Source organism: Strix aluco, chromosome 3 (assembly GCF_031877795.1).
Source record: "Strix aluco isolate bStrAlu1 chromosome 3, bStrAlu1.hap1, whole genome shotgun sequence".
NCBI classification, from domain to species: domain Eukaryota; kingdom Metazoa; phylum Chordata; class Aves; order Strigiformes; family Strigidae; genus Strix; species Strix aluco.
Genome location: NC_133933.1, coordinates 96,534,812 through 96,547,350, shown reverse-complemented (window position 1 = coordinate 96,547,350; position 12,539 = coordinate 96,534,812). Strand labels below are relative to the sequence as shown.

General features: G+C 48.5%; 1 protein-coding gene across 1 annotated transcript; it reads right to left on the bottom strand.

Moving 5' to 3' along the window:
• Positions 1-8,488: 8,488 nt before the first annotated feature.
• Positions 8,489-12,233, bottom strand: HTR1B (5-hydroxytryptamine receptor 1B). Its single transcript, XM_074819724.1, has 2 exons — positions 10,707-12,233; positions 8,489-9,591 (listed from the first exon to the last, which is right to left on the bottom strand). Exon 1 carries the CDS (start codon positions 11,909-11,911, stop codon positions 10,772-10,774), a length of 1,140 nt encoding a protein of 379 aa, XP_074675825.1. The 5' UTR covers positions 11,912-12,233; the 3' UTR covers positions 8,489-9,591; positions 10,707-10,771.
• Between the last annotated feature and the right edge of the window lie 306 nt (positions 12,234-12,539).

Sequence of the window (12,539 nt, the reverse complement as noted above, 5' to 3'; positions counted from 1 at the left end):
TTAGAGATCACCTCTTACTCTTATTTGAAAATAAGGAAGTTATTGGTCTCTTGATTTAGTTGTCCATAAATGTATGCCTCAGAAGTATATTTAAGTATGTGAGTACATTGCCCAGTCACCAACACTTGTCCAGTGCCTTACTGATAATCACATAAGGAACTAATGCTACACCCTGCTAAAATTTTAGCCAAAGCACAAGTATGTAAGTGAAAGAGACTGATTAACTTATCATCATGACTCCTTCAATCATCTTTTCCATTAGTGTGGAATTCATGAAAGTGCAGAAAGCTTGCACAAAGGCACTTCAGATCTAGCTGTCTGATATGTAAGATCTAAACTTGGGATATGCAAGATCTAGCTCTGACCTGACGCACAAAGACCACTATTCTTCAAGGTCCAGAAACAGAGAATAGATCTAAAATACTCATTTGTGAGGTGTTGAAGATTGCTTAAGTGGCTATCTAAATAATTGTGCTTTGCCTATGGTGTCTATACATTCATTCAGCATGAAGACTTCACAACAGATTTTTTTTTAATGCTCTTGCTATATTTTGGTAGGTAGTTTCTGACATTCTAACTAGTTCAACCTACATTAGACATTTAGTCTTCTGACAGCTGGAACAGTGGCTACCAGCTATTTCCTTTCTCATTTTTTCCTGAAAGAGATAAAATGCTAGGTTACATGTTAAAAAGCTCATCTGCACACCTACAAAGGAGCACAGAGACAATGGCAGGTGGGGGAAGCCAAATAATACCCTCCCTCATCTCCTCGTAGACCCATCATGGAGGGGCCAAAGGGCCATCAAAGGCCCATGTCCGCAAGCCCAGAAAAGCAGGTGGTTCTGGGGAACACAAATTAAGGACTCGGAGGAGTTCTTCTGGGACAGCCTGTCTGGGTCTTTCCCAGAGTCATCCCAGGGGAGCCTCAGCACCTGTGTCCAGGCATGAAACCCATCACAATGAGTCAATAAGAGTACATTTTGGACTGGGGGAGATTACTACCTAGGGGTATGGGATGCATTATGAGATGCAAGGGAAGAGCATTTGGGAACGGCACAAGACTTACAGGGGGATGTTTAATGGAGGGACCAAAGGTGGGGAAAGGGAGGGCTTAAGGTCATTTGGGGAGGAACAAGTCTAGGAACAAATGACATGATGGAGTGATAAAGGGTTAAAAGGGGCTGGCCCTTTATAAAGAAGGGCTGGTTGGTATGGTTGCCTGGCCACACCCTGTGTCTGATACTGCAGGCTGTCCTGTCTTCTTATTAAACTGTTTGTAACTCTTTTCCTGGTTGAGGGTCTCTATTTTGTGTGCATGTGTGTGGCTGGAGGTCTAAGAGCCAGTAACTGCAGTGGGATCATGGGTGGGAGAGTCTGTGTATCTGTGGTGCACAAACTAGAGAGATCAGCATGAGTGAGTGTGTGATCACTGGCAGAGCTCAAGTCAGAGTAGCCGGAGAGTGGGTGAAGTGCCCAGGGAGCCAGGTGTGTATGTGTGTGTGCATTTGTGTGTGTACGAGCTATTGTGGCATCCTGAATGGGGGTATGTGCATGCATGGTCTGTACCAGCACCTGGAGTGGGGCTACAGCACTGGGGGCTCATATGTCCAGGTGCAAACAGCTGGGATTCAGTGTCTGAGCCCAGCTGCTGGAGGGATCCAGCTTGTACATATGTATATATATATTCTTACTAGTGGATCTCCATCCTGATTAGCCAGAGAGGTGAGCACTGTGAGGTCACTGGTGCTGTTTGTGTTGGTGTGAGCACTGAGTGCGTCTGTCTGTGTTGATCTGTGTGGCTGGCAATGCTACACAGTGTTGCACGTGTGTATGCATGTCCCTGGGAATACGTGCTTAGCCTCACTACAGGATGGACGTGGGGCATAGACCTGTGTGGCCTCACCTCTACCAGGCTACTGGATTCAGCTCCCCTAACACAGTCCTCCTAGTAGCTGGCTCCACAGTCATGTGGCTTCTGTGTCAGAGATGCCCTGAGCCAGGGCCACCCAGCCCCATGGAAGAGAGCCCATCAGCCCCTGGGGAACATGGGTTACTTCACCATCTCTTACCTGTAAATTACTCCTGAGGATCTCCTCTCCCTTTGCTCCCTGACAGATCCTTTGAATCTTTCTGGGCTAGACTAAATGAAGAGTTTTGGTATGTCCCTTATGAGTCAGAGAAATGCATTCCAGTACGAGCTTAGCACAGATACTTTCTTTCTGCTGCCCAAACACCTCACTGTTTTGTATGTCTGCACTGGTTTATGATCTGTCTTATGTCATATCTGTGTCCTTCAAATCTACAGCAGATTTTTCTAGGAACTGAGTTCAGGGAAGGACAGCCACCTCCTGTAGACAGGAAACAGGAACATTGTTTGATTTTGCACCGATTCTCTTAAATGCACTGATCCTAATATTCCTTTGAAAACAATGCTTCTCATCATTTCAGGGACTGGATTGCAGATGGCTGGGTCCAAAGGAGATTCATGTTCTAAACACAGCAGCCAGGTAGAAAAGAGCACAAAGCAACTGAAATTGAAAACTACAGGGAAAAAAGTGAATGAGCTTGGAAAGTGTGTGCCTTAATATAAAAGCATGTATAAATGTATTAATAAATGTTAACTTGAACATATCTGGTAATATCAAGATGGTATTATGAAACTAGTCTTAGGATAGTGCTACACCTAAGGTATATGAATGGAAGGAAACTTCTAATTTAATTTCCACTTCTCTGAATTCTGGAAATGTATTTATTATTTTTGCCCCTTTCTACCCTAAACATGTTCCTGAAATCTAACGTAACCTCATTAATGCCTAATTTTTCCAGATGCTTTTTTTTCCCTATTATTCTAGTTTTTGCCTTGGTTCCATACAAGGAAAGAAGTGCCAAAAAGGGGTTATTTTACATAATCATCCCCTGTTCCTGTCTTTCCTATTTTTCGACGACCATTCAGGATAAAAGACAGGACATATAATTACTCAGTGAAAGCCCTGCAGCCATGACCTTTGTCTGTTTTGTAGTCTTCAAAGTACTATTTGGATAAAGACAATAAAAAACTCTTGTTCCTTTACAAGGATGACTGCAAGGAGTTTGATCTCTGAGAAGAACAGCAAAGATTTTCTTTCTTCAGCTCTTGAAAATGACTCAGTAAGAGATTTTGATCGCTATATTGTAAATTTGATATCCTGTGGATCTCCTCTTCACCTCACCTGCTGAGTTGCCTGTTATATTACATCTTTCAACCTTAATACATGATTGATTAAAAAGCTTCGTCTTCTGCTTGCTTTTCTATATCATCATTCTGGGCTTAAATGTTTCATGCTCATTATTATTATCAGCCTGACTCATTGCTGTAGGAGACTTCACTTAAACTGTGTCTGTGTTTTGGTTTAGGTACCAATTGTTGGAATGTGTAAAAAACCCTCTTAATATGGACCACACACCTTTCTGACCTGATGTAGACAGGTTTTTTAAGGATATATCTAAAATATGTGTGGTTCCCCTAAAGACAAAAAGGTTCCCAACACATGAAAATAAGTTAACTTCTACTTTATTGAAATAAACACACATCTGTAATTTTCCTACATGTCTCTGGGCATGGCTGTTCTCTCTGACACTTTCTGCTCACGTGTCTGCTGGGGTCCTGAAACCTAGGAGTAGTGACTCTGGGTTTTTTTCCTTACACCCAGGTCAAGGCTTGGAGATTCTGGGTGACTTTCTTGCCCTCTTTCTTTGCTATAGGCTCTTTTTGGTGGAAAAACCTGCTCTTCAATCTCTGCTACATTTCAATTTGAATGGGATTTCAACATTTGAATACAGAATTGCCCTCAGCCATGCTGCTCAGCCTTATATGCTGCTGCAAATCACAAAGCTTGTTCTCCAATGTTACTACTAGTTGGCTTTTTCACTTTAGTTCCTGAAAGAATAGCTTTAGGCTGACTTGGATTTTTCAGGTAAAAGTGCTTACTTCTGACAATATCCAGCCCTTTCTGACCAAGAGAGCATGGGAGCAGCAACTGTGAATCAGAAAGCCATGGGAGTGCTCTGCTAATGGCAGGCAGACTGGCTTTTGCAGGCAGGGACAGAGGAAGGTGGAAATCCAAATGTATTAACTGTCATCCCTACTCTACATGGCCCTGCTGGAGACTGAAGGCCAGGCCAGCTTCTTCAAATGCTGTGGCAGTGAATATAAGTGTTCAGAGAATTAATTGAAATGCCTTTTGTCCCATGAAGCCTTGGCACATTAGTCAAAGCATTTTCTTTTTCTTATGTATGCAGAAGAGGTAGAACTTTGTAGGCTACTGCATGAAGGTTCATTGCAAGGGATTTCCCCTCTTAATTTCTGTATTCTGCACCTGTGTTTTATTAATTGGAAGAGTGAGAAATGCCTCTAGAAAAAATGAGGAATACTAGGAAAACAGTGCAGCTATGGGGCTGAAAACAGCTGCTCACACAGCTGCAGCTACCCTCAAACAGTCATGTGTCTCACAGCACTTGCAGTCAGCAACACTATCATGCACATATCCCTTACCATGAAAGGTGGAAAGCATGAGGTTTGCAATGTGTGATCAACTTCAAACCTCAGTGCTCAGCAGAGATTTGTTTTGACAGCATCACTTGACAATGTTTGAACCTAATGCAACAAATAGGTAAGAGGAAGGCATGCTGCTTCTGTAATGGAAGACTAAAACAGCAGGGGTTTAAGCACCTTTGGATTTTACCTGCAGAGTCATGAAGAGGTTCCCATGACAAAGTAATGCCAAGAGGCAGGGTCCTCTGAGCCCCTTCCATGGGAGTACAGACACAGGGTGGACAAAAAGGACAGCCTCTCCTACTGAAAATTTCAGATGCTCCATCATGCCAGATGCAGAGCTCAGTGACCAGGCACAGCAAGGGTAGAAGAAAGGTAAAAGGGCAACATTCTCAGACCTCTCCAGAGTCAAAACTTTACCACCACATCCCTGAACCCTAAAATCTTTTAAAACCTAGGTTCAACCAGGACACACACTGCCAGTCACAAAGCGAAGTTCACATGGGCCACCCTTCCTGTCTAAAACACACTACATGAATTTTGGAACATGTTTTACATATTTATATTTTTGGCACTGAGTGGTTTGCCCTACAATTCTACTCTTTCACTGCGAACTGATGCGTGTCCTCACTCTACCTATCTCCCTGCAGGAACAGTTTTTTGAACTAGATGCTGCTCAGGTAGCACAGGGCCTTTAACTAGCAGGTACCTCAGCAGGGCTCCAGTTAGCTTCCTCTCCTCTGGCCTCAAGTCTCTCAGCGCAGCTTTCACACGGACCGTCTTCCCAACAGCGAGCATGGTTATCTGAAATGTTTGTTTGTGCAGAAAGTTCAGAGCCTCGGCATAAACTTGGAAGAGTAATTTCTTGATGAATTAGTTTCTCAGCAAAATCCTCACATCACAACAGGGAGCCAGGAGTATTTGCTGCCAGTTGCTGAAGATGAAGGTACACTCCAGCAGTGTGAGGACCAGGAAAGTCCAACTCCTGAACCTTGTGCTTGCCAAGTCACATAACTTTGTAAAAACTGACAGAAGACTCAACTCCCTGTGGAAATGTTGAAAATATTAATTTTACAGTCTCTTTTTCTATTTTTTGGACATACAGGAATCTTAGTGATTTCACTGAGGATCTGGGGTAAACAAAATTCATTCTACAAGACTGGAAAATGACAATAGTTTAAGCATTGTTTGATGCTATCTTCCTTGCTTTTTTCACCCCATATATGCAAAAAAAAAAATAAAAATAAAAGGGATTATAAGAACTTCAATCAAATAAATTAGTATTTTAGAAAACTCCTCTAATAACATTTGTCTCATAGTTTAAGAGGGTACTTTATAGAAGCATAGTATAGTTGTTCTCATTTTTAGATGTATGCAATTTCGAGGCAAGTCTTCTGCATTTCTTCAAATTACTGACAATGTTCCTTTTCCACTACTTTAATTCATATTTTTGCTCCCAGGGAGCTTTGGCTGCAACTCAGGGAGAGAAAAGGAGAGTTTAAGGCCTTTACTAGCCACTCACAATGATTACAAAGAGGCTGTGAGGCTATGCAGGGCGGAAATCAGAAGGTCTAAAGCCCAGCTAGAAATTAATCTGGCTTCAGGAGTCAAAGATAACAAGAAGTGTTTCTATAAGTACTTCAACAGCAAAAGAAAGACCAGGGAGAGCCTCCATCTCCTGCTAGACGCAGGAGGAAACACGGTAACGAGTGACGAGGAAAAGGCTGAGGTGCTTAATGCCTTCTTTGCCTCAGTCTTTAATAACAAGACCAGTTGTACTGAGGGAATCCAGCCTCCTCAGCCAGAAGACAGAGCCTAGGAGAACGACCCCCCCACAATCCAGGAGGAGATAGTCAGTGACCTACTGCATCACATAGACAGACACAAGTCTATGGGACCGGATGGGATACACCCGAGGGTGCTGAAGGAGCTGGCTGGGGTGCTCGCCAAGCCGCTTTCCATCATTTACCAGCAGTCCTGGCTGACCGGGGAGGTCCCAACAGATTGGAAATTGGCCAATGTGACGCCCATATATAAGAAGGGTAGGAAGGATGATCCGGGAAATTACAGGCCCGTCAGCTTGACTTTGGTGCCCAGGAAGGTCATGAAGCAGCTCATCCTGAGTACCATCATACAACATGTGTGGGAGAACCAGATGATCAGGCCCAGTCAGCATGGGTTTATGAAAGGCAGGTCCTGCTTGACAAACCTGATCTCCCTCTACGACAGGGCGACGTGCTTATTGGATGAGGGAAAAGCTGTGGATGTTGTCTACCTTGACTTTAGTAAGGCCTTTGACACCATTTCCCACAGCATTCTCCTGGTGAAACTGGCTGCTCGTGGCTTGGATGATCACACGCTTTGCTGGGTAAAAAACTGGCTGGATGGCTGGGCCCAAAGAGTTGTGGTGAATGGAGTTAAATCTGGTTGGTGGACGGTCACCAGTGGTGGGGCTCAGTTTTAGGGCCACTCCTATTTAACATCTTTATTGATGACCTAGACGAGGGGATCGAGTGCACCCTCAGTAAATTCGCAGACAACACCAAGTTGGGTGGGAGTGTTGATCTGCTCGAGGGTAGGGAGGCTCTGCAGAGAGACCTGGACAGGCTGGAGCGATGGGCTAAGGCCAACTGGATGAGCTTCAATAAGGCCAAATGCCGGATGCTGCACTTTGACCACAACAACCCCCAGCAGCGCCACAGGCTTGGGGAGGAGTGGCTGGAGAGCTGCCAGTCAGAGAGGGACCTGGGGGTGTTGATTGACAGCCGGCTAAACATGAGCCAGCAGTGTGACCAGGTGGCCAAGAAGGCCAATGGCATCCTGGCTTGTATCAGAAATAGCGTGGCCAGCAGGGACAGGGAAGTGATCTTAGCCCTGTACTCGGCACTGGTGAGGCCGCACCTCCATTACTGTGTTCAGTTTTGGGCCCCTCACTACAAAAAGGACATTGAATTACTCAAGTGTGTCCAGAGAAGGGCAACGAAGCTGATGAAGGGTCTGGAGCACATGTCGTACGAGGAGCGGCTGAGGGAACTGGGGTTGTTTAGTCTGGAGAAGAGGAGGCTGAGGGGAGACCTCATCGCCCTCTACAGCTACCTGAAAGGAGGTTGCAGAGAGCTGGGGATGAGTCTATTTAACCAAGTAACAAGCGATAGCACAAGAGGGAATGGCCTCAAGTTGCTCTAGGGAAGGTTTAGACTGGATATTAGGAAGCATTTCTTTACAGAACGGGTTGTTAGGCGTTGGAATGGGCTGCCCAGGGAGGTGGTGGAGTCCCCATCCCTGGAGGTGTTTAAGAGTCAGGCTGACATAGTGCTGAGGGATATGGTGTAGTTGAGAACGGTTAGTGTTAGGTTAATGGTTGGACTGGATGATCTTCAAGGTCTTTTCCAACTCAGATGATTCTGCAATTCTACTTTGCAGACTTCTTTCCTGCCCATGACCACATCTTCTTCTTTACAGTTAATGGATTTTCAGAGGCACAGAGGTCAGGTGTTTTCTTTACTATTCAATTAGGTAAATAAATCCTTATTACTTGAATGACTCTCTGAAGAACAACCGGTAGATAAATCATGTACAATTTTCCCAGACTTTATAACAGCCCTCATCTAGAATACATACATACATTTTTAAAGGAACATTGATTACATTATCCACACCAAGTGCTAAAATAAGTTTTGTTTGATTTTAATGGAGTAAGAAAAATATTTGTAAAAACCACCTGAAAATTTAATCTGAGATTACATGAAAATAGTAAGAATTATACCTAACAGTACCACTTAGGATGAAAGCAAAGCTGCCTGTTAAAAATCTGACCACCAATCGAAGCTTGTAATTTCAGCCTTCATCAATTGCCTTCTTGAGTGACTCATCAAATCAGCAGTACCTAAAAAGTCAATACTGAGCAACCAGGTAAACCAATAAATACTCCTTTCAGTCACACAATTGCTACCACTCTTGAGAACACAGTAAAGCGTTTTATTGTTTATACTCATTTTCATTTACACATAGGAGGAACAATCAATGCAGTTCTATCACAGCAGGTGGACCATATCCTGAAACTCTGACTGCTGAATATGCGTAGACCTGTCTTAAGGTCTGATCTGAAAAAAAAAAAAAAAAAATAGGGGGGAAGTAGGGAGGAGAGTAATTTCACTAACATCAGTTAATTCATGATTCATGGGTATTTATTTTGCAGGTGATATAGCTCTTCTGAAAGAGCAAACTGCTTCACTTCTTTACAAAGAACACTAAATAATGTAATTAGAGAATTCTAAATTTTGCAGTGGTTCATGCGGTAAGGGTGTGCAACTGACACAAAATGGAAAACATGGTTACAACATCAAACTGCTACTTCTATTCCCAGCTGGTTTATGGAAAAGGTCACTGGACTTCTTGATTTCTGCTCTTGAGTTATGGAGTAGAAGCAAGAAGTATTTACTTTATAAAGGCAACTATGAGGACAGACTATAGATATGCAGTGCAGTTGAAAAGGTCTACAACTCGTTTCTATAGCATTTGTATTTGCTATCGTTTTGAAATACAAATATAAAACTTTTGCACACTGTCACTTCTCACACATGTTCAGCTGAAGGAGTCATTTACAGACTTTACTGTGATGCTCCTATTTTAAACGCTGCTTTTTTTCTCCTCTTGGCCTCATAAGTGAAGGGAGCAACTCTTTCCACTGAAAGAAATTACAGGTGTGCAGAAGTACAACTATGCTACCAACACAGACAGAGACAACTGTGCTCTTGTGCACACCCCTACAACCGGCCGGAGAACAAATTAAGAAGTTAAGCCTGCAAAATAAATGGAGTTTACTCTCAAACTTTTTCTTCAGTCCAGATGAATTATAGACCTTGATTCGAGGCTGCCCTCTTTTTTTGCAACTGATCTGCGTGACTATTGGTACAGCATCTCTGCCAGAGTCATTACACTGAAATGCAGAGCTGAGCAGTTTGGTGGCAGTATGTATTGACGTTTTTGCAGCATCATGAGTCTGGCAACTGGGCTTGGGGAAGTTTCAAGCAGTGGGTCTTTACAATAGCAACTTGATTCTGCAGACAAAAAGCAAAAGATTGGCAGAATTATTAAAGTATCACAATAAAGGCAAGTATGTATTCTGCAGAACGTGGCGCTGAGGTTAGCTATTAGCTGACCGCCACTTTTGACAGAGGCACAGAAAGGCACAGCTTTTCCGCGTGTGAAGAAAAAGCCACCGAGGCGTCGAGTCTCTCACAGAAGCTAAAAGGCAGCTTTCCTCGCAGGATGCCGGCTCCCAGCCCGCTCCGCTCCCAGTACGAGCAGCCGGAGCCATACAGCGGCCAGAAAGTAGGCTGAACTTTACAAGCAGCCTTCATCTGGGGCCTGTCCTAACTTCCTCCCTTTCCAAAAAAAACCCCAAAAAAACGAACCCAAAACAACCCGACGCTGGCACCAGGGCTGCATGCGACTCCCTGCAAAGGGTTGCACCCCCGGCTGCCCAGCGATGCCTCCAGCTGCCGACGGGGGCCGGGAGGCGGTACCGGGGAACACCGCCGTGCCGGGGGGGGGCTGCCCTGCCCTGCCCTACCCTGCCCGGCCCTGCCCCGCCGGTCCCCGGGGAGCTCCGCAGCCGGGCTGGAGAGCAAGTGCCGTTTAGCACTAATTGGTCTAAACACGGGCATTAAGCATGCGAAATGGCGGCAGATTGGTTTAATAGGTGGAATAAAAAGCAGATTGCCGTGAGTCACTCCGTGCGAGGAGGGGGGGGGGACGGGACACGACACACACACACACACACACACACACGCACTGTGAAATGTCAGGAGCGCGCAGCATCGCCACTGTTCGCCGCCACTTGCAAAGGGGCTGAACACCAGCCAGGGGAGTGCCGTGCCGGCCCGACCCACGGCTGGGCTGGGCTGGGCTGGGCTCGGCTCGAAGGGAGCCTTGCACGGCGCTCCTGCCTCCCTCCCGCGGGGCTCGCCCCCACCCCTCCGAGCGGGCTAGAAAGCAGCCCGTCCTGCCCGAGACGAGATGGAAGAGCTGTTTGTGGGGTCGTACCTCCTCCCCCCATTCCCGATCCCCGCCCCCCCCCCCCCCCCCCCCGGCCTTCCCGCCCCGAGCATCGGCCGCTCGCCGCGGGGGGGGGGGGGGGGGCGGGGGGAGGGTGCGCAGGGAGCGCACCTACCTGTGGCGTCGGGCACGGGCGTGCAATGGGGGCAGCCCCGGAGAAACACATCGCGTTCAAAATTTTCAGCTTGTGCATCGGAAACGTATGAGTTTGTGGAAAGCTTGTTTGAAGTCTTCGTTAGACATAGTATAGATGATGGGGTTGATGAGGGAGTTGAGATATCCAAGCCACGTGAAAAAGTCAAAGATGGCCATGTGGAACCAGCAAGCGTCCTTGCAAATAGGCAACACCAGGCTGATGATGAAAAAGGGCAGCCAACAGACGATGAAAGCTCCTAAAATAATCCCTAAAGTCTTTGTAGCTTTCCGCTCTCTAGCGGCCGTGAGCTTCTTCTTCTCCAGCAGGGCGTCCGAGACCTTCACCTTCACCTGGTTCATGTACACAGGAGAGCCCGTTTCGCTGGATCCCTCGGGGGCCTTGGAGTTTATGGACGTGACGGAGGAGGACGACCCCGGGGAGTCTGTGATTAACTGAGCCCGCGTTAGTCTTTTGCCGGCTTTCTTTGGCGTCTGCTTCAAAATCCGCGATCTGGCTTCCACGTAGATCCTCCCGTAGAGGGCTATTAGCAGCAGAGTGGGGAAGTAGAAGGCTCCCACCGTGGAGTACACGGTGTAGAGGACATGGTCCGTGTTCACCACACAGTGAGAGACTTCCTCGGCCTTCACCTGCCGCCAAAACAAAGGGGGCATGGAGATGCAGATGGAGAAAACCCATACCAGAGCGATCATGCCCGCTGCCCGCTTGGGAGTCCGTTTCGTGGAATACTCGACGGCGTCGGTGATCGCCCAGTAGCGGTCCAGGGCGATGACACAGAGGTGCAGGATAGACGCCGTGCAACAGGTGATGTCCGAGGACAGCCAGATATCGCAGACGATCTGGCCCAGCGTCCACTTGCCGGTCACAGTGTACATGGTGCTGATGGGCATGACGAGGATGGAGACGAGGAGGTCGGTGACGGCCAGCGAGGCGATGAGATAGTTGGCCGGCGTGTGGAGTTTCCTCGTCTGGTAGACTGTGGCGATGACAAAGGCGTTGGAGAGCACCGTGGCCAGGGTGACGAGCGCCAGGACGACGGCGAGCACGATCTTCCCGGAGAGGGGGGTGGCGTCTTGGTAGTTCCCTTCCTCGGCGCTGCAGTTTCGGCCGTGGTAAGAGTCGTTCCCGGGGAGCAGCGGCGCCTGGCAGGGGCCGGCCGGCTCCATACCTCCGCGGCCGCCGCCCCCGCAGACGGCGGTGCTCGGCGCGGCACGGCGGGGCCGCTACCCCGGCAGGACCCCGTCGGCGCCGGGGGAGGGCTGCAGCATCCCCGCGCCGGCACCACCTCCCGCCCGCCCGCCCGCCCGCCCTTCCGGGAGCGCCGAGCGGGCTCCGCGGAGCCTCACTCCCCGCAGGCGAGGGAGCCGGGCAAACCGGGGGCCAGGCGTGCCCGCCCGCCCCGCCAGCTCATCGCTCCGCCGCCTCCCCGCGGAGCGCGGCGAGCCCCGGGCATGGGGCTCCCGCCCCGGCCGCCCCTAGGCGCAGCCCCGCCGCCCGCGGCTCCGCTCCGCGTCTCGACGGGCGCAGCGGCAGCGGCGGCGCCGCATGCCCGCGGGCGGCGGCCTGGTCCCCCGGGCTGCGGGCGCGACGGCGCGGCCGCGGCGGCTGCGAGGGCAGTGGAGCCGCCCCGCCGGGCCCGGCCTTCACACGCAGCCCGCCGCAGCAAGTTTGCAGCCGCCGCCGCGGGTGCGGGAGGAGCAGGAGGAGGAGGAGGAAGAGGAGGGTCTGCGGGAGGCAGGGGGGGAGACCACCTCCCATCGCGCCCTGCCGCGGGCCATGCTGTCGGGGCCCGGC